At 38.9% G+C, this 20,676-nt stretch overlaps 4 protein-coding genes across 4 annotated transcripts; 3 read left to right on the top strand and 1 right to left on the bottom strand.

The window, feature by feature from the left end:
• The first annotated feature begins 8,632 nt into the window (after nucleotides 1-8,632).
• LOC112171632 lies at nucleotides 8,633-10,157 on the top strand. The gene is made up of 4 exons (XM_024308790.2): nucleotides 8,633-8,784; nucleotides 8,928-8,960; nucleotides 9,208-9,365; nucleotides 9,762-10,157. The coding sequence occupies exons 1-4, from the start codon at nucleotides 8,748-8,750 to the stop codon at nucleotides 9,891-9,893; spliced, it is 360 nt and encodes a 119-aa protein (XP_024164558.1). The 5' UTR covers nucleotides 8,633-8,747; the 3' UTR covers nucleotides 9,894-10,157.
• Nucleotides 10,158-10,176: 19 nt separating this feature from the next.
• LOC112174843 lies at nucleotides 10,177-10,924 on the bottom strand. Its single transcript, XM_024312663.2, has 3 exons — nucleotides 10,816-10,924; nucleotides 10,518-10,690; nucleotides 10,177-10,434 (listed from the first exon to the last, which is right to left on the bottom strand). The coding sequence occupies exons 1-3, from the start codon at nucleotides 10,841-10,843 to the stop codon at nucleotides 10,318-10,320; spliced, it is 318 nt and encodes a 105-aa protein (XP_024168431.1). The 5' UTR covers nucleotides 10,844-10,924; the 3' UTR covers nucleotides 10,177-10,317.
• A 3,009-nt stretch (nucleotides 10,925-13,933) lies between these two features.
• On the top strand, nucleotides 13,934-15,330 carry LOC112174359. The gene is made up of 4 exons (XM_024312119.2): nucleotides 13,934-14,134; nucleotides 14,216-14,266; nucleotides 14,377-14,549; nucleotides 14,933-15,330. The coding sequence occupies exons 1-4, from the start codon at nucleotides 14,095-14,097 to the stop codon at nucleotides 15,071-15,073; spliced, it is 405 nt and encodes a 134-aa protein (XP_024167887.1). The 5' UTR covers nucleotides 13,934-14,094; the 3' UTR covers nucleotides 15,074-15,330.
• A 1,423-nt stretch (nucleotides 15,331-16,753) lies between these two features.
• LOC112169151 lies at nucleotides 16,754-17,858 on the top strand. The gene is made up of 3 exons (XM_024306136.2): nucleotides 16,754-16,881; nucleotides 17,123-17,295; nucleotides 17,576-17,858. Exons 1-3 carry the CDS (start codon nucleotides 16,863-16,865, stop codon nucleotides 17,726-17,728), a joined length of 345 nt encoding a protein of 114 aa, XP_024161904.2. The 5' UTR covers nucleotides 16,754-16,862; the 3' UTR covers nucleotides 17,729-17,858.
• The last annotated feature ends 2,818 nt before the right edge of the window (nucleotides 17,859-20,676 follow it).

Raw genomic sequence — 20,676 nt, 5'->3', positions numbered from 1 at the left:
AGGACGTTACTCTATTTATGAGGGCAGTACGTTACTCTACTTATGAGGGCAGTACGTTAGGTTTGAATACATTAAACCTTACTTATGAGGGCAGTTTCTTTGTAAGGCTATATAAGCCAACATTCAGCAGTTGAATAAACAAGAAGAATTCTCCCAGATATTGTATTGTGTGTGTGCTAGGTTTATACAACAAGTGGTATCAGAGCCCCTCACAGGGCCTGATCGAGAGTCTGAGAGTTTGAGAGCTAAGAAACAGCAGTTTTCTTAGAAGGATAAGGGGTTGAGTGTGAGAGAAACACAGAGAGTTAAAGTGTGAAGTTGAGTGTGAGAGAAACACAGAGAGTTAAAGTGTGAGGAAAACACTTGGAGTTAGAGGGTGAGTTTGAGATGGCGACAGAGAACAATTATGTTCAGCCTGCCATACCTAGATTCAATGGTCATTATGACCATTGGTCTATGCTCATGGAAAACTTCTTGCGATCAAAGGAGTATTGGGGCTTGGTAGAAAATGGGATTCCGGTAGTAGCAGATGGAATTGAACCCACTGAGGCACAGCGCAAGGCCATTGAAGACGCAAGATTGAAAGACCTAAAGGTGAAAAATTACCTTTTCCAAGCCATTGACAGAACAATTATGGAGACAATTCTCATCAAAGAGACAGCCAAAAACATTTGGGACTCAATGAGGCAGAAGTACCAAGGTTCTACAAAGGTGAAGAGAGCTCAACTGCAGGCACTTCAAAGAGAGTTTGAGGTGCTCCAAATGAAAGATGGAGAGATGGTAGATGAATACTTTGCTCGGACATTGACCATTGTCAACAAGATGAAAGCTCATGGTGAAAGAATGGAGCAGTTTGTGATTGTGGAGAAAATTCTAAGGTCGATGCCTGTCAAATTTAATTACGTGGTGTGCTCCATAGAAGAATCCAACAATCTCACCACAATGTCTATTGATGAACTACAAAGCAGTCTGCTTGTTCATGAGCAAAGAATGCGTATCCATACCGGAGAGGAGCAAGCTTTGAAGGTGTCATATGAAGACGGAGTTGGAGCAAGAGGACGAGGCTTTAGAGGAGACTTTAGAGGCAGAGGTAGAGGAAGGGGCAGGCAACAGTTCAACAAGGCACTGGTGGAGTGCTATAAATGCCACAAATTAAGACATTTCCAATACGAATGCCCTGATTGGGAGAAAGGTGCACATTATGTAGAGTTAGATGAGGGTGAAGAGATGCTGTTGATGGCACATGTTGAGCTCAACAATGCCACAAGGGAAGAAGTTTGGTTTATGGACTCAGGGTAGCAATCACATGAGTGGTGACAAGCGGTGGTTCACAAGTATGGATGAGCAGTTTCGACAACATGTGAAGCTTGGTAACAACTCCAAGATGGTAGTGATGGGGAAGGGAAATGTTAGACTACACATCAATGGAATCACACATGTGATCACTGATGTCTATTATATACCGGAGCTGAAGAACAATTTGCTTAGCATCGGTCAGCTACAAGAAAAAGGGGTTGCAATCTTGATTCAAGATGGGAAGTGCCGTGTTTATCATCCAAAGAAAGTTTTGATTATGGAAACCAATATGACTGCCAATAGAATGTTTGTGCTCCTTGCAGTCATGTCTAAGACCTTAACCTGCTTCCAAACTGCGGCTGAAGACAGTACTCAATTATGGCATTGTCGTTACGGCCACCTTGGCTATAAGGGATTAAGAACTCTGCAATATAAGAAGCTTGTGAAGGGTTTGCCGGAAATAAAGACACCAACCAAGTTGTGCACACACTGTATGATAGGCAAGCAGCACATGGAGTCCATACCAAAGAAAAGCTTATGGAGAGCCTCACACAAACTTCAGCTAGTGCACTCGGATATTTGTGGACCGATCACACCTCTGTCAAGCAGTGGAAAAAGGTACTTGATCACTTTTATAGATGATTATAGTCGGAAAATTTGGGTGTCTTTCTTATCTGAAAAATCTCAAGTCTTTGCTTCATTTAAGAACTTCAAGAGTTTAGTTGAGAAAGAATCAGGGGCTTCAATTAAATGTCTTCGAATAGATAAGGGAGGAGAATTTACTTCTCAGGAGTTTAATGCTTTCTGTAGTTCACATGGTATAAGCAGGCAATTGACAACTGCCTTCACCCCTCAACAAAACGGGGTGGCTGAGAGAAAGAATCGAACCATTATGAATATGGTTCGAAGCATGTTGTCAGAGAAACAAGTTCCAAAGTTTTTTTGGCCTGAAGCAGTCAACTGGACTGTATACATTCACAATCGAAGCCTCACCTTGGTAGTGAAGGAATTGACTCCAGAAGAAGCTTGGAGTGGCATCAAACCATCGGTTCACCACTTCAGGGTCTTTGGTTGCATTGCACATGTCCACGTTCCAGAAGCTAGAAGGAAGAAATTGGATGATAAAAGCTTCAAGTGTGTGATGTTGGGGATTAGTGAAGAAAGCAAAGCCTACAGGCTCTATGATCCTACTTCTAAGCGCATTGTGATTAGCAGAGATGTCATTTTTGAAGAAGATGCAAGCTGGGACTGGAAAAGAAGTGCTGAAGAGGTGAAGCTTGATGTGTTAGACTGGAATAATAGTGAAGAAGAGAGAAATGAGTCTGGGGAAAGTGACGAAGAAGAAGGAGCTAAAGGAGAAGGAGCAACTAGCAACGAAGAAGAAGAAGAAGCTGAAGGAGAAGGAGCAACTAGCTCTTCCTCAAATCAGTCGGAAGAAGAAGCTCAACAAGAAGGGAGGACAAGGAGATTACCAGTGTGGATGCAAGACTATGAAAGTGGAGAAGGGCTGTCAAAAGTAGAAGAGTTGCACAATCTTGTGATGTTCACTTCTACATCCGATCCAACTACGTTTGAAGAGGCGCACAAAAGTGAAAAATGGCAGGCCGCAATGGTTCAAGAAATAGAGGCAATCGAGAAAAATGGTACTTGGGAATTGACCGAGTTGCCAAAAGGAGCAAAAACTATCGGAGTAAAATGGATATTCAAAACAAAGTTGAATGAAAGTGGAAAAGTGGATAAATGCAAAGCACGGCTTGTTGTTAAGGGGTATGCTCAACAGTATGGGATCGATTATACTGAGGTGTTTGCACCTGTGGCTAGGTGGGACACCATACGCATGATAATTGCTCTAGCTGCTAAAAAGGGATGGTGTGTGTATCAAATGGACGTGAAGAGTACATTTCTGCATGGTGAGTTAAATGAAACCGTTTTCGTTGATCAGCCACAAGGGTTTGTGAAGAAGGGTGATGAGTTGAAAGTGTATAAATTGAAGAAAGCCTTGTACGGCCTCAAACAGGCTCCACGTGCGTGGTACAGTCGTATCGAAGCCTATTTCATCAGGGAAGGATTTGAACGGTGCCCACATGAGCATACCTTGTTCGTGAAGTCAGGAGAAAAAGGTACCATTCTCATTGTTAGTATTTACGTTGATGACCTTATATTTACTGGCAATGATGAATACATGTTTGAGGAGTTTAAGAAGTCTATGAAACAAGAGTTTGACATGACGGATCTTGGTAAGATGCGTTATTTCCTTGGAGTTGAGGTTATTCAGAATGAGGATGGGATTTACATTTGCCAAAAGAAATATGCAAAGGAGGTGTTGGAGAGATTCGGAATGGAGAAGAGTAACTCATCTAGGAACCCTATTGTCCCTGGATTCAAGTTGATGAAAGATGAAAATGGTGTGAAGGTGGACGCCACTATGTATAAGCAGGTTGTTGGCTGTTTGATGTACTTGGCAGCTACTAGGCCAGATCTCATGTATGTGATAAGTCTAATCAGCAGGTTTATGGGAAGTCCGACTGAGCTACACATGCAAGCAGTTAAAAGAGTCCTCAGGTACCTCAAAGGCACTGTTGATTTGGGGATTCTGTACAAACGAAATGGGAACGAGAAGCTTGAGGCATACACGGATAGTGACTACGCAGGTGATCTAGATGACCGAAGGAGCACATCCGGATACGTGTTTCTGCTTAGCACCGGTGCAGTTTCATGGTCTTCTAAAAAGCAACCTGTAGTTACCTTATCTACCACCGAAGCTGAGTTTATAGCTGCAGCTTCCTGTGCTTTTCAAGGAATTTGGATGCGCAGAGTTCTTGAAAAGCTTGGCCATGCTCAGAATGGAAGCACAACCGTGTATTGTGATAACAGCTCCACTATAAAACTTTCGAAGAACCCGGTACTGCATGGAAGAAGCAAACATATTGACGTACGTTTCCATTTCCTTCGTGACCTTACCAAAGATGGAACAGTGGAGCTGGTCCATTGCAACTCACAGAATCAGATAGCAGACATCATGACGAAGCCACTGAAACTTGAAGTGTTTGAGAAGCTTCGTGAGCTGCTTGGGATGTGCAAGGTACCAGGTATAAACTGATTGCACAAGTGCAAACAGTTTAAGGGAGGATATGTTGGAACAGCTGGGGCTTAGCCGTTATTTTGTGAGGGTTTGTTTGAGTTAGTGCAGATAATAAACCATATTTATGAGGACAGTACGTTACTCTATTTATGAGGACAGTACGTTACTCTATTTATGAGGACAGTACGTTACTCTACTTATGAGGGCAGTACGTTAGGTTTGAATACATTAAACCTTACTTATGAGGGCAGTTTCTTTGTAAGGCTATATAAACCAACATTCAGCAGTTGAATAAACAAGAAGAATTCTCCCAGATATTGTATTGTGTGTGTGCTAGGTTTATACAACAAAATGAGGATGATGGAATTTTAAGGATGAAGGTTAACAAAATAGAAGATATATGGTCTGGTTGAACAAGATGAAGGAGAATTTGGACAAGAAATTAGGATGATGGAACGGTGGGGATGTTAGTTAAGATAAATTAATCCTAGCCAAAATATCTCTCCGGATCCTAGCCAAAAATCTCTCCGGGCAATATCCGGAGAGGTTTTGTTAAGAAAAGTCTTTGTAAAGATCTTCCCTTCAACCCAATGCGGAAGGCCCATGTTGAGACATGTTACAGTTTATTCCCATATAAGTTTACTGTCGGCTGTGCATTAGCCGATATTGAACTCATTTTGGCAAGACTAGTCGTTTGTTTTCAGAACGCTGGGTAGTACAAACCCCATAAAGAGGATAAGAACAAGTTTAGCAAGCCTAAGCCGATGGAGAAGTCTGGCAAGCCAATAAGAAAATGAATTAGAGTAGTATTGTCCACTGCCAAACATGCACCCATCACTTCACTCATCATCGTCATCCTTAATAGTAATTACTTCTGCAAAAGAAAATCCATAAATATCACATCTTAGAACACTAGGAATGTACGTATGCATAACATTGATCATGTTAACATCTAGTAGCTAGCTAGCCATCCATAGGCGTGTACACCTTCTCGTTTCTTTTCTTAATTTAATTTTTGTTCGAAAAGATGGGATTTTGTGGGAAAACTATAAAACTATAAAACTATAATTTGTTATGTAGAATTAGGTTGCTTGATCTAGAAAATGATTCTCTACGTTTATCATCATATGATCTTGAGATTGATCAGATTGGCGTTTTAAAATTGAGAAAAGTGAAAGTTGTTACTGCAGAAGTAATTTCTACTTATGTGCCATGTGCCCCTGAGTTGTGGTTGGTGCTCGATTTGAAGTTGTATCTTGAGTTAATTCCATAACCATGGTTCGAAAAATCGCTAGGCGTTAGTCGGGCGGTGGGTTAGGGAGGAGCGCCTAGGAGGTTTTGTATTTTTTAATTTTAATTTTATTTTTATAGCTTTTATTTGTGTAATTAAAAATATATAAATTTATAAAGACGTAATAAACTAAAATTTATAAATTTATAAAGAGTAATAAACTAACTATTTATCCTACTCAACAAAAAAATAAACTAAATATTTATTTAATTAACTAGAGGAGAGAGCAGAGAGGTAAAACTGAAGTTATTCAATTACCCAACAAAAAAAAGAAGCAGTATTCAATTAATCAATTATGCTTCTTGTTCTCTTCAAAAAAAAAATTATGCTTCGTGTTGGCCTGCACGTGCCTATCTTATCCTCCTTCTCTCTGCCAACTAAAAATAGCCATAATTGTACTCTCTCTGACATAATTAACCACCCCCTCCCTTCTCTCTCTCTTTTCTTTGCAAAACCAGTAGCCACCATCTCTCTCTCTCTCTCTCTCTCTCTCTCTCTCTCTCTCTCTCTCTCTCTCTCTCTCTCTCTCTCTCTCTCTCTCTCTCTCTCTCTCTCTCTCTCTCTCTCTCCTTTGCGAAACAGTAGCTAGTTAGACACCATCTCCACCTTCTCTCTTCATCCATTTTTTCATTAACAGAATGCATTAATCATTACCAAGAATAGAGGCGTGGAGCTGTGGTGGCTGGATGGGCCGGGGGGAGCTCCGGTGGACGTGTGGAGCAGAGGCACGGTGGCTTGGTGGGGAGAGCGAATAAAGGTGCGGTCTATTTTTTCAGTTTTGGGGTCGAATGGGTTTTGAGTTTTGCTGCTGTCGAGTTTAGGTTTCGGGAGGGCAAAAAAAAAGAAGAAGAAGAAGCAGGAGGAGGAGGAAACCGCCTAGCCGCCCAGAACGCCCAGGCAGACGCCCAGAGCACCCAGGCGGCCGCCTAAGGCTTCCGATTTGCCATAAGTCGCCTCGGTCTGCTGCCGTCCAAAGCGCCTAGGCGCGACCTAGGCGGCCTGGGCGGCCGAGTTTTAGAACACTGTCCATAACTGATAAGGACAATTTACATGTTTAAATAAAAAATGAACAACTTTTTTTTTCCCTTTAGGCAATAGTAATGGAGTGCTTCTATTCATACCTCTAATATTAGTAATTAGACCTCCTCTTATTTTTGAACATTTTAAAATCCTATTTTACCCCTCCTAAAAATTTGTTAAAAAAAAAAAAAGGGTTCTTTCTTCTCTCTTCCTGTGCGAGTTTGCAATATCATATATATCCACCCTTATTGAGCATTTACATATTCGAAGACTCATTCTCATTGCGGTCATTGAGAGAGATGAACTGCATCTTATAGATCTCCAGCAATACACAAATGATTTATTGAATCTCAATTTCTTAAATTAATATTGTTGAAATGCAGTCATCAAACTTATGATAAAAGGTTTTCTCATTGGTGCAGATCTTTAATACTTGTCTTAATAAATGAAATGATAGTAAGATCTTTGGAGATGATTGATGCTCATTTAGTTACGAGTGCATGCTAATGGTCATAATGATTCGAAGATTTGATGGAGATGAGAGATTGATGTGAAAGAAGAGGTAGAGAAGATGTGTGAAGGTAAATTAAAAAAAGGAAGGTGAGAGAAAATAATTATAGGGGCGAAATTGAAAGTTGGATGGTTGAAAATATAGTAGGAGGTTCAAATGACAATTTAAAATGTATGAATACAACCACTCATAGTAATGTCCGTATTCTTCATTTCCTAATTCTTAATTTCACCTCATGCATGTAATGGGATTATTGTAATTACCAATTTACCGTTTACAAATGTGGTCCATTAGTATATATCTTGTTTCATGTATCTTTTTTTTCATATACGTTGTCTTAGCTTGATCTCGATCATGGATTTTTCTAATTTACTGGGTAGAAAGTGATATGTAGCAATCCTATTTCCTTAACAAGGGGAAGCAAAGCTGGAGTCAGCCATCGTGCCCCGAGAATTGCAGATCCAATTTCATGAAAGCACCCTGGACTCATATGGCATGCCTTCTCTCTCTGTTTATATACTAGCTGACTCTATCTGAAATACAAAAAGGAGGCTTAGTGAACGCGCTCATGGACAAATATAGAAAAGCTATGACAAATCAAACAAATAAAACTTTGACAAAACAGGGGATATCTAGCTTGATTTACACAATTTCATCCTTTCTTGCAGGGTTTGATTCCGGTAGTCTTTGAGCAAGATACAATTTTCGTGTTAATAAAAACAGGAAGGACTACGGTAATGTCTGGAAAAGCCAAAACAAATTAATCTTATTGCAAAGGCTGAGAAGTCTAGCAAGTCAATTGGTCCGAACCTATGGATTTGAGAAAGCTCTCTTTCATCAGTAGTAGAGACGATGCTGCTCTGTCTGAATTGGTTCAAATTAAGTCTTATTATAATTTCTGGCAGAGATGAATAAGAAACTAAATTAGCTAGCTAGCTTATAATTGTGTTGTAACTTGCAAACAGCCCTTGTTCTATGTATCAACTAGAGCAAGTAAAATTAGTTGTAGCGGTGGATGGATAGTTGTCAATAATGGCACATAACAAATCGAGGTCACCCAAATACAAAATTATTCATCAAATTGTAACTACAATTTCTCATATCTTCTACGATTCAAAAGGGTTACCATCTAGATCAGTTAAGAGAACAAAATGCAAAGGTTAGCTGATAATGCACCAAGGCCAACACTAAATTGGAAGCAATTGCTTCCTCTATATTTTGATGGTGCACACAACATTTTCATTGATGTTATGAATACAAAATATTGATTTACTTGAATAACTGAACTTTTGGGTCGGTAACCGAATTTCCTTGGAAAATAGCCCGCTCAATATATTGGGTCAAACAATAGAATTCTAATTATAAATAGAACGTTATTGGTCTCATTTCTGCTCCACTAAAAGCCTTTACAGTAATTCAAAGCCCCAAGCCCCAAATCCATAATAAGGAAGGCTGCAAGGGTGCAAGGTTGGTTGTTGACACAGACAGTGTAAGAAGACGACCACCCAAGCTAGCTCCAGGCCGACCCTTGAAACCCTCATCGACTCATGGGTCTTTCCGGTTCTTCTCTTCGCCGTTCCGAAGGTTAGTAAGCTTAGAATTTCGTGTTTAGTTATTCTCATGATGGTAGTGAAATTGTCTCTCTTTCGGGTGTTTAGAATTTGGGATAAGATGGATGGAAATCCAAGTACTCCATTGACTCAATGTGTTGCTTTTACCATTTGCAGAATCATCATCCTCTTCCTCCCGACAACCAAAGAGTAAGCATCTCATTCTATTTTCTCATTTAATTACTGCTTATCAATTTGTAGGCTGGGGCTTGATATCATTGTCATTGTCATTGTAGAGTTAATTTACAGGTTTTTATCTTCTTTGTGTTATGTATATAGTGACACGAATATGCTTTCCTTTTTCTATGAATATGGCTTTGACGAAACCAATTGTGAATGTTAAAGCCTCAACATTTCACTCTTCGATAATTATATTCTTTCTTGTATATTATATTAGGTCTTACTCAAGTTCAAGACGAGCTTGTCAAGAAATATGCTTCCGGTGCTGTGGTTATTCTGACCAGAACTCCTCCGAGATCAGCTGATGACTTTAGGCGGGAGTATCTTCTGCAGAAATACCCTACTTGTGAGGAATGGATTCAACGGTTCTACAAGGTACATTGATCTCTCTAGTTAAACTTGCTTCATGCGCTTGCTGTGTGTTATTTCTGCCCAGATTTTCTTTTCCAAGATAAAGCAAAGGTCCTACATGTCTTAATTACACAGGAAACATTATGTACCAGATCTGCTTCTCTCATCTCTTGTGTGCTGGCTGGCATGCTACTCACTATAATCGTCTTAGTAATTCAAGCCCCCTTTCTAGGCCAACCAAAACCCCGAATGATGATCTCGAAGTTTTAATTTTTTTTGTTCTTCAAAAATTAAAATGGTAAAGAGACAATTGCAGTTATCACTAGTGTTGTTGACACATCCACTAGCTGCATAATGGGATGAGTAGCTAGGAATTGGTCATGAACAAATAAACTGACACTAAATACCTCTGTTTTGCAGTTACAACGCCTCTGTAGGAGCAATTGCCCTGAATGGTCCAAGATAAGGATTGAGACCTGTGGCCTTGAGGTTTGCCCTGAAAAGTTACTGAATGACTCGACTTCCGTTAGCTTGCTAATGACTCAAATCTAGTTGCGTCCGGATGTGAAGATCCCCAACAGAGGCTTGGTTTATTTGCAGTTGATCTGTTGGAAGATTTGTATCTTTCCTCCCTTGATAGCTTGCATTTTAATTAGACGAAACAAATAAGTAGAGAAGTTATGGCCTTCTGGGAAGGTGGCTAATGTCTTAAAACTCAGTCTTGTAGATGATTTGGTCAATGGTTTGATGTGGTTGATCATTTTTATTTGTGTTCCTGTTGATTAGTGTATGCTTTGTTTGATCTAACGAACGAGTCTGAATTTCACAACTGATTGCTTGTATATAATTATATATGCAATAGTAAATCATAAAGCTAGGAAACTCATACAGACTGACCATACAATAATTATGATACGAAAAGAGAGTTACATCGTCTTAACATGGATGGATCATCTACAACAATATCCATAGAGCTTCATGATTTAGTGGGAAGACTAGCCGAGAGGTCGACCTCTATACCGCAATAATCCCTCAACTTATGCTGATAGTACCGTGTCATATCCCGGTCCTGGTCCTGGTTACTGCTCATTGCCTGCCACAAGTTAACAGTGGTATAGAATTAGTGGTAGTTCGATCATATCCGAAAGCCAGCAACACATGAAGAAAAGAATTTACCTGATAGAGCTTCCTAATCCAGGTCTCACAATTAGGATCAGGGAACTCAAAATCAGAACCAGATATGCTTGGAATATCAGACCCATCTGGGTTCGTGTTTGGACGACGAATAACTGTCGCAGGGAGAGGACACATCTTAAGAAGCTCATCTTGGCGCTCACTACGCGTCAACCCTATCAGTCATTACAATTCATGTTAGGATCACAAACAATTCGAAATTGAACTCGAAAAACCTACCTACAGATCGGGGAAATTAAACATGGATACGCAAAATTGCTTGCTGGATTAGATTACTAACATTTGGGACGGGATGCTCCTTGACCCATGTAGTTTCGGCTCCGCAATACGATTTAGGGTTCTTTTAGAGAGGGGAGAGAGAGAGAACGAGTTTTCTGGGAAGAAGTTGGTTATATACTGTACACTATAATCTCAGCATCCATAATTTTCTTGGATTTGGTCCCGTCATTTTGGGCTACCCCTTGGTGAAAATAACAAGAACCCAAAATAAAAATTCAAAAGAGGTAGCAATTCTATGGAAGTGGTAATTTTTGTTTTTTTTGTCTCTCAGTAGGACTTTGGTAGTTGGAAACTTGGAATATTATTTCGGTAGTGGTATTCACTTGGTTATTTTGTTTCTTATATTACATTAATAATTGCAAAATACAACAATTAGTCTTTTAACACATGAATGTTGCTTGTTTTATTTCTCTCATTTATGGGTGACACTGTTGTTGGAGAGCAAAGATCTCACATTAGAGCAGTGTCAAATATAACTTATAAGTTATAAGCCGAGGTTTTTTGTGATTAAAACTCAACACCTAACAGGTGGTTAAGTTGGGACAATATTAATACAATGATGGGCCACGCTTGTCGCTATTGAACAGCGGTTTCTACTAATTTTGCTCCTTTGGGTGGTCGACTACTGGGTACTTACGATTCCAGCCTTCCAGGTTGGGGTTGTGGGGAAGGTAGATGTCTGGCGTGGCCGAATGCAGGTGACAACAAGCGCATTTTAAGTTGCTTTAGGGTTATTTAAGGTTATTTGATAATGAGTTAATCTTGTCGTGGCCAGCTTTTGGCGAGTTGTGTTTTTATAATGTTACCTATATTTTCACTATTAAAGCATTGAAAGTCACCTATCTCCTTTCAAAAATTAAAATTGTTGGACCCATTATAAATTCATGAAAAATTCAAAAAAAAAAAAACTTTTATTTTGGTTGAGAAAATAGGTGTGTGTATTTTAGTTATTATTATTATTATTTTTTAGAGAAATGTGTATATACTTAGGGTGCTTATTCTAAATGTAACCAACAATTCTAAATACTCTTAAACGTTTCAAAAAAAATACTCTTAAATATAGCAATAGCTTCTCCAAAATGCCCTCAACTTCACAACCCAAGAGATAAGTAACATGCACCTTCAAATAGAAGATCCGACCTAACCCTAAAAACTCTCTCTCTCTCTCTCTCTCTCTCTCTCTCTCTCTCTCTCTCTCTCTCTCACATTCCATCCCTGTCCGGCGGCGAGCCCTGGGGCCGTCGTCGGACGGGCTTTAGTTGACTGAGTGTGGGTCGAGGAAGCAGTTGCTGCAATGGGGAAGGCGGAGATCACAGTAATTCTCAGGCTTGGTTTCACCATTCGATGGTCTCAGCGGCGGACTAGTTCGGTGTTGGGGGATCGGAGGTCTTACGGTGACATGCTTGTGGTGGCGTGTTGTCGTACCGTTCGGAGGTTGATCGGTGGTGGCATGGCTTGGAGGCACAACTTTCTGCCAATCGGATCAATCTGTTCTGGGTTGGAACCCTTGGATTCGGCCTAGGATTGGGTTAGTCTGCTTGGGGCGGTGCTTATTCATGGTTCGTCGGGAAAGGCAGTGGGTTCAAGTCGGCGGTCCTGCGAATGCGGTGTGGTGCGGTGGTCTGGCGACGGAGGCTGGGGCGGGGATGCGAGGCATGGCAAGCTTCTTGGGTCGTCCTCTCTCTTGGGTCAAAGCTTGGGTTTGGTCCATCTTTTTGGGCCAGGACTGGGCTCTCTAGTTTTTTGTTCCAGTTTTAATTTAGGATTTGTTTTTTGGTTTGTTTGTTAGTTTAGGGTTTGGTTTTATTTTATTGTTGGTAATATGTCACTACTAAAGGTGTGGCAGAGACAATTTTCTTTTCGCAGTCTTGGGGGTCGTTCCTGTTCTGGAGTTGGGTCAGCAGCGGTGGCAAAAAGTCTGGCATAGACAATCATCCTTGACCATCTAGTGGGTCCTTCCTGTCTGGGATTGGGTCAGAGGAGTTGGCGTTTTGGAGCAGTGGTGGATGGATGGTGTTGACAATAGGGAGGTGATGGTGTTGGTGTTTTAGTCCCAGGTTTGAATGTCCGGCAATCCTTTTGGTCGAGTTTAGGTCACAAGTGTTGGCTTGGCCGATCAAAAGCTGGTCAGGAGGACTCTGGTTGGTGAGTTAGTGTCGACACAAGTGAGTTGTCTAGTTTTAGAGTTCTTACTGGCTGGACGAGAGGTGAGATGTCAAGGATTTACTGCTCCTGCGCTTGTTGTCTTTGTCATACAATTGTAGTGCAAGTTTAGAGTCAGTATTTAGGTTTCCAGTGGGAAGTCTAGTGGCCATTTCTGAGTAAGAGATGTCGCCAAAAACTCATTTTAAGCAGTTCATTATTAATGAAGTTCTTATTTGATCAAAAAAAAAAAAAACTTCACAACCCAACAAAGAAGATAAAGCCTATTTCATATCTTGCATGTACCAAACCGAATTAAGCCCACAGTGTAGGACAACTTCAGTCAATGATTTGGTTCTAGTATTCAACACACACTGAAATCCGACATGATTATACTCCATATTTATAAAGAAAGCTTGTGAATATAGTCTTCCACTCCTCTTTATGATTAAAGAAAATGCCAAAGCTCATGTGTTATGGAGATGAATAACAAAGGTTTTGATCAACAAACAAAAATTAATATTAGCATTGCAAAATTCAGTGTTACACACAACATCTTAAACATGTAGAGTTTCATGATTAATTTCAAGAGTGTTTCTATTGAGGCAATAATCATGTTGGATAGTTTCCTTCTGCCAATAAGAACTGTTACCCAAAAAAATTCGATGGATCAAAGAATGGGGCAGTAATCGATGGCGAAATTCACTAAACCACTAGCCCTAACGAACTCATATTGGAGAGCACAACTGTGAGATTGCTGTTAATAAATGAATTTGGTATGTTTTTCAAAAGAGCACCCAAATTTACTGGGTACAAAGACGAGAGTATCATGGGGAAGTAAGCTAAAAATATAAATTAATTTCTGGATATATTAAAAATGTTGCTATGTACATTTAGAAAGAGCCTATACTTTTTTCTTTTTCTTTTGAAGAGAAAGAAAGACCCCTATACTTAAAAGCTGAAAAAAGAAACCCTATTATAAGGGCGGCCCAGATCGAAGCAAAACTGGAGCCCAAGTATATATAAATAAGCCCCAATATGGAAGGAGTGACATTGAGGTAAAATTACATAGCTTCTTCTCAGATAAGGAAGGAACCCTAAATCCATCGATTGCTGCTGTCTATCGGACGGAGATCATATGGCTGGTGGTGCCCGTTGCGGTGTCCGTTCAGGCGGAGGTTAGTTAATCGATGCCTGGGGTTTTGTTAATTGTTATACTATCTGACTCCCAAAATTCTGAATTGAATTTATGTTCGTAGGTTTGAGATCGTCCGGAAGAATTGGAGGAAAATCCACCGGCCTAAGGTCAGGTATGTCACATTTATCACTTAACCAATGGTTCAAGGTTTCAACTTGTATTTTTTCTAGCACACAAATTTATCCCCAGTAGTTACATTCATTGTGTTAATCAATTAATTAGGTCCCAGATTAAGTACCAGTGAACAACAGGATGACCTTGTGAGGAGATATCCTGGTGCAGCTTATATTGTTACTCGTCGAAGATCAGAACCTACCGCTGGCGCTGGCGCTGTGGCTTCTGACGAAAATTATCCGTTTGATTACTGCCAGACGCTTCTGGATTACTACTATGATGTACGTGTATTTTACCTTTATGATTTATATTTTACTTTCCGACGGTCCGACCTATATATACCAGATTAAGACTATATATATGGGATACAAATACAAATTTCTTTAGTGTTTATGTTCAATTGATTGAATAATTGCACTATGCAACTGATTCTTATTAGCTAGGAATCCAAGTCATTACCTTTACCTTGCTTATACCCCACTCCGTTCCTCCTTTGAGTGAATGGAAAATGTTACCCATCATTAGTTTATTATGTATGTAGCTAGGGAGGGTTTCTCATAATACATGACCAACTAATCCCTCATAATGTCATCATAGCTGATATATACCTAAATGAAGTAAAAGTACTAACATTGTGAACAAAAATCTATTTTCTGTCTTGCAGACAACACGCTTGTGTGGGAGCGACTATACCGATAGTGTATCATATCGCAACGCTATACTTAATATTTGTGGTATTCAGGTGTCACCTGATGAGTTAGACAAGAAGGCCTCTACTTCCACCAACGCTGCAGCTCATCTTTGAAGAAATGTCTCGCCCCAATGCGTATCTGGTATAGACGGTTCAGTTAGAAAACATGTGGATGTTGTATTGCTTTTGAGGGGATCAAGGATTTGTATTGGTCATCAGATACCTGGATCTAAATTTTCTACAAGTCAGATTATGTATCTTGTGTGAACTTTCCCCCTTGTCATATATCCTGTACTGGTTTTAAGACAGTCTCTTATCCAGGGTCCATAACTCCGTATGAAGTCTCTTGTGTGAACTTTCCAATTGTGATATATGTGCTCGTTTTAAAGTCTCTCTTATCAAGGTACATATGAATACTTGAGATTGGTCATTGCTGGCCTTCAAGGTTTTCAAAACAGTCAAAACCAGAGATTGCCCTTTTTTCTTATCTTCTAATCAACTTGAAAGAGTGGCAATAAATTCGAAACATAGAAGGATCAATTTGTTGGCCTGATGCCCCTTCTGTTTGGGCTATTGGTTTTGCCTTGGAGTTCTGTTGGTTTCTTTTATGTTTCCTTCTATGTATATATTTAAGAAATCCCTATAAATGAATATTATTAGGATTACGGAAAGTTATTATTTTTGGTGAAATTATTATTATTCTGATAAATGAATAATTTAAAAAATATACCGATAAATTAATATTAAAAAGAATATTTATGTTCTTTTTCTATGTTTCTAATTCTAGTTTACTTATATTTACTTTCTTACTTGGAATTATGTTTCTAATTGAAGATTAAGATTGATTGAGATTTAGATAACACTTGTGCTCTACCACCAATTGATTCTAAAAGGGGTGCGGCTAATATTACCTTATTATTTTCTTTGTTCACCGTACATTTGATTTTTAACACTAAGATTTTCAACATTACCCTTTGAATAATAAAATATATAAATAAATAAACAAATAACAAGAAGAATAAAAGATTGTGCACCACTCCATTTGCAGCCACACTCAACTATCCTTGTCTTCCTTTCTCTCTCTTTCTAATCTTTCTTCTAATAAGTTAGGCGGTTCATCATAGAGCATATTCTCGTTGACAAAAGGCTTCAAATTGATAGAAAACAAAATCAAAATGAATTGAGACTAAAAGAAAAAGAGAGAAAATTTGTGGGTGGCAACAAATTTCATCAAATTAACTAATTAAGAGCTCATTGAACACTGGATCGATGGAGTCATGGAGCCAAAGAAAAAAAATATACAAGTAGAGTGCGATGGCGGATGAGTTGTACGTTAAAGGTGGAGGCAAGAATTTGGGCGGCACAACGGGAGGTGCAGTAGCCTAGCATGTTGCAACTGCACTTGAGTTTCAGTTTTTATTTTACTAAAATTTTTTGAAAGGTTACTATGTAGGGTTAACATAGTAAATGATAAAGGGGGCAATAGCCACACCTTTTGAAGAAAAGTTTCGAGGTATAATAATATTGAATAACTAGTGGTTATAAAATAAAAAATATATATCAAAAATGGTGCATGTATTGCAAAAAACATTAATTATCTTACATATTTATCAAGATTATGTTAGAACTTTGACCAGAGTTGGAACAAAAGAAATTTATAATGTAGTCGACAAATTATTAATTTATCGAACAATTATTCATCGATCTGTTTACCTCTTACTCTGTGAAGAAAAGAAAAGAAGAAAAAAAAAAAAACAAAACAAAACAAAAACTAACAGAACGGGTGGCCCGGATGTACAAGAACAAATCCAAGAAACATAGGAGCCCAATTTGTTTGTGTCTTGGTAAAGGGATTCGGCTTCTCATCCACATACAGCCAGCGGCGGAAACAGAAACTAGCTACATGGCTCCCCAGAATTCAGGTTTGTGCGTGCGCCCTTGAAATTTTTCTTCTTCCATACTTAATTTCATTGATATATGCTTGGAATTGGTGTTCTTGTTCTGTATAATTATTGACTCAATGTGTTGAAACAGTTGTAAAATAAAATAAAATCCTGTTCAGATTCTATTGTTGATGCACTATCGCCGAATATTTATATAGGCTCTTTCCAGGGCTTACTTTGTTTTTGAAGGATTTCAATTTATAATTTTAATTTTAAACAGAGACACCGTTAACTCGAGCTCAACGCCAAGATGAGCTTCTGAACATGTTTCCTGGCACTGCTAAGGTTATTCTTCGTCCAAGAACAAATCCAGATGGCTCTGAAATTGTTACCGTAACTGATTATGAGTTTCCTGATCTTAGATGTAAGCTCTGGTTGAAGAATCTCTATCAGGTATATAGTCTCTATAGAATTAATCCTCTGTGTGCTTAGTTGCTTAAATACTTCAATGTGTTCAGGTAATTCGATCCCTTGGTTAATGCTTGTTCAATCCCTTCTAGCAAATAAAATTAACTTGCAAACAATTCTTAGCAAACCCAAACCCCTAAATGACGCTTCACCCGAACTTGAATACCTTGCACAGTAATAATTGCTATTTACATTATTATATTTCATGCTTCAACTGTTGTATAAATGGGATAAACAAACTCAAATATCTCTTTTTTTTGGGCAGGCAATGCGTTTATGTGGGAGGGATCATGGAAATTTCGTAGCTGATTTCCAAGGAGGGTTAAAGACATTCTGTGGCATTGAAGTGGACCTTGATGAGATGGAGAAGCCAATAGAGAATGGTTTTGCTACATCTCCCAGTTCGGTTCATCAATGACTTCCTTGCAGAGAACCCTTTGTAGATGTTGCATTTGATTTGATGAGATGTTTGTAGATGTTGTTGCCATACTCCAAACTGCTGTACAAAATATCAGATCAGATGATTTTTCTCGATTTTCTTTTGCTCAGTAGCAAGCAAAAAGTTTGACTTGAGCCCAGTAGACGGTGCAAAAAACCGAAAGCTCTTCTTTTTAGTTCCCCGTATCATTTTGCTGCCATGTTTCAAACTGTAGTACCAAACAATCCATTTACTATTTGTTTACTCAGCTCATCATTGTTACTGGATACGCCTTAATTTCATCACATAATTAAGGTCCCGTGTTCATCATATGAGCCGAGGACTGGAGTGCCATGCAACAATCTTGGGGTGCATCCTCCAAAGTTGACTTCCCAGTACTCGGGCCAGACCTTGTTGGGTGAAATTGTGATTCCAAATGGGGGGCAACCTGGTGCTACCTACAGTCTCTGGTCAATTATATGTTATCGGTTTAATACGAGCTAAGAATTATGCCTAGTAACCTATAGCAGTGCGGTGTGATCCTCAATTTCTGCAAATTCTATGAAGTAGTGTAATCATAACTGTGTAGAAATCAGCAGTTGTAAATCATGTCGCTCCTCAACGCATATTTCATTCAAATCCATGGCCAGAAGGGAAAATATGGTCCTTGATAATTGAAATTAAGGCCTTGAAGCTGATTCCAATTTGTTATAACCTGTCAAATAAGGTTGAAACTTAAAAGCTTAGCGAGCGATCAGTCTTCATATATGTCAAAAAAAATATAAGAATTCAAGAGATGGAAAAAGTACAATTACTTGTATTGCTTGCATAACACGTCTCTTTATGACTACAGTTGGAGAACCGGACCACATTTCTTTCTACTCGTGCATACCAACTGTTAAAAAGCAAATTTTGTAGCCGTATCGATCCTATAGACGATTCTTACCAGCCTGGAGAAATTGTAATAGATGAACTTTGACCTCCAGGTGTTCTGGGCAATGTTTTCCGTAATAATATGGTTCTTTGTTTCAAATCCAAATCTCTCTTATTTCCATTCACATCACTGTGCCATATAGACGTGCTGTACTAAATCATGAACTTCATCAGAATAGGCATTCCAAGAGCTGCACTAAATGAGACTAAGCAGAGCAATTTGAATGCAAACGTTTCCATGCAAAAGTAGGAAAGCAAAAGCAAATGTGAAACCAATTCAGGGTAAAGCCGAAAACACATGAAACCACAAACATCAATATAGCTATAGGGGAAAAAAGCGTGGAGGGTTGTGAACTCTTGTGATCCCTTGTTCAGGTTTTGTACTTCGAAACTTTGTTGATTTTGTACATTTGGAGTTGGTTCAGATTCATTCCGGATTGATGCTTGTGTTATTGTGCAGGGTTGTGATGCATGACTCGATTTTGATTAAGGGCTCATCTGAGGAGAGCAATGTATTGCCGAATCTGGGGTTGAGAGGATTTGATGTTATCGATGATGCCAAGACACAACAGGAGGCCTTGTGTCCTGGACTTGTTTCATGTGCTGATATACTTGCATTGGCTGCTCGTGATTCTGTTGTCTTGGTAACATAGCTCCATAGGCTTCACTGATCCACATACAGTAACTGTTGCTATATGTTTTACAAAGTGTATATGGTTTCTATTTCAGAGTGACTGTCCAAGTTGAAGAGTGCCTACCAGAAAACGAGACGGCAGGATCTCTTTGTCGTGTCAGGGATCAAATTTACCATCTCCTCTCTATACCATTGCCGTCCAAAGCCAAAAATTTTCCGCTAAAGGCCTTGACGATCACGATCCTGTAACTCTGGATGGTAAGATTCTTTGTAAATACCAAAGGGGTTACGGCTAGTTTGGTATCGAGGTAACAAGGTGCTTGATAAATTATTGTTTACTTAAAAATGTAGCAAAAAATTTTTTGGTGTCAGTCAGTTAGTTATACGAGGTCAATTCTTTTTTTTTTTTGTTAATTGTGATTAAATGACTCAACTATCATATCAGATTTATTTACTTTTTTATTTTGTTGAACTAAACTAATTTTTCTTTTTTACATTTCTAATATGTCCTTATTAAATATATTTTGCATATAAAATGTCAATAATTATTAAAGTGTTAAAATACGTTAAGTCCATGTACTTTGCCTCCAATATTATTTCAGTCTCTGATATTTCAATTTCATCAAAAAAACTTGATATCTCAATTTCCCTCCAATAGGTCCATTATGTTACCTCTCAGTCCAAATGCTCGGTTAAGTTGCAGACGTCGTCCATGGTGGCTGATCTAATGTAGGGGTCGTCAACGGGCCGGGCCGGGCCTTGCTATATTTTTAAATAATTGCGGGCCGGGCCGGGCTTTATTAAAAATCAAAGGATCCAAGCCCGTCCATATAAAGCGGGCCTTGCGGGCTTTTTGGGGCCGGGCCGGGCTTGGCCTTGCGGGCTTTTTTGGGCCGGGCCTTGCGGGCTTTATTTATAAATAAATATTTAAAGACACAAGTATTTTTTTTTTAATCAAGCTTTGGAAATTCAATGGATAATGATCAAATACAACCAAAGATAACAATCTATATAACTATATTGTACCAAAAAAAATCTATATTTATATATAGATACTAATTTGTTGATAAATAAATTTTTAAAGACACTAATTTTTTATAAATCTATATTTATACATCATACACTCCAAAGAGCTACATATAGCAATTCAAAGAAAATGAGAAACCGACCGTTGGATGAGTTTATTACAATAAATTATGAGTGTGGTAAAAAATTTAGCCAATTTCACCATATTTTTGAATCCAATCGGATTGGTCAACCGTAGTCACTTATATGTTTTATTGGTTGACCGATGACGTGGCAACCGCGAAACGTGCTTATTTTTTCACATCACGTTTGTATATATTCCATCGATGAATGTGCGTGGACATAAGATAAAAAA

The sequence above is a fragment of the Rosa chinensis genome, chromosome 6 (assembly GCF_002994745.2).
Source record: "Rosa chinensis cultivar Old Blush chromosome 6, RchiOBHm-V2, whole genome shotgun sequence".
Classification (NCBI taxonomy): Eukaryota; Viridiplantae; Streptophyta; class Magnoliopsida; order Rosales; family Rosaceae; genus Rosa; species Rosa chinensis.
The sequence above is the reverse complement of the archived record's forward strand: the minus strand, read 5'-3'. Positions and strand labels throughout refer to the sequence as shown.

Excerpts from the sequence above, each read along its gene's own strand:
- LOC112174359 (XM_024312119.2), top strand. The coding sequence starts at position 14,095 with ATGGCTGGTGGTGCCCGTTGCGGTGTCCGTTCAGGCGGAG. Across the intron at positions 14,135-14,215 it reads CGGTGTCCGTTCAGGCGGAG|GTTTGAGATCGTCCGGAAGA; the intron begins GTTAGTTAATCG and ends TTATGTTCGTAG. Across the intron at positions 14,550-14,932 it reads TTCTGGATTACTACTATGAT|ACAACACGCTTGTGTGGGAG; the intron begins GTACGTGTATTT and ends TCTGTCTTGCAG.
- LOC112174843 (XM_024312663.2), bottom strand. The coding sequence starts at position 10,843 with ATGGGTCAAGGAGCATCCCGTCCCAAAT. Across the intron at positions 10,691-10,815 it reads AGGAGCATCCCGTCCCAAAT|GGTTGACGCGTAGTGAGCGC; the intron begins GTTAGTAATCTA and ends AATGACTGATAG. Across the intron at positions 10,435-10,517 it reads GGATTAGGAAGCTCTATCAG|GCAATGAGCAGTAACCAGGA; the intron begins GTAAATTCTTTT and ends AACTTGTGGCAG.
- LOC112169151 (XM_024306136.2), top strand. Across the intron at positions 17,296-17,575 it reads GGTTGAAGAATCTCTATCAG|GCAATGCGTTTATGTGGGAG; the intron begins GTATATAGTCTC and ends TTTTTTGGGCAG.
- LOC112171632 (XM_024308790.2), top strand. The coding sequence starts at position 8,748 with ATGGGTCTTTCCGGTTCTTCTCTTCGCCGTTCCGAAG. Across the intron at positions 8,961-9,207 it reads TTCCTCCCGACAACCAAAGA|GTCTTACTCAAGTTCAAGAC; the intron begins GTAAGCATCTCA and ends ATATTATATTAG. Across the intron at positions 9,366-9,761 it reads GGATTCAACGGTTCTACAAG|TTACAACGCCTCTGTAGGAG; the intron begins GTACATTGATCT and ends TCTGTTTTGCAG.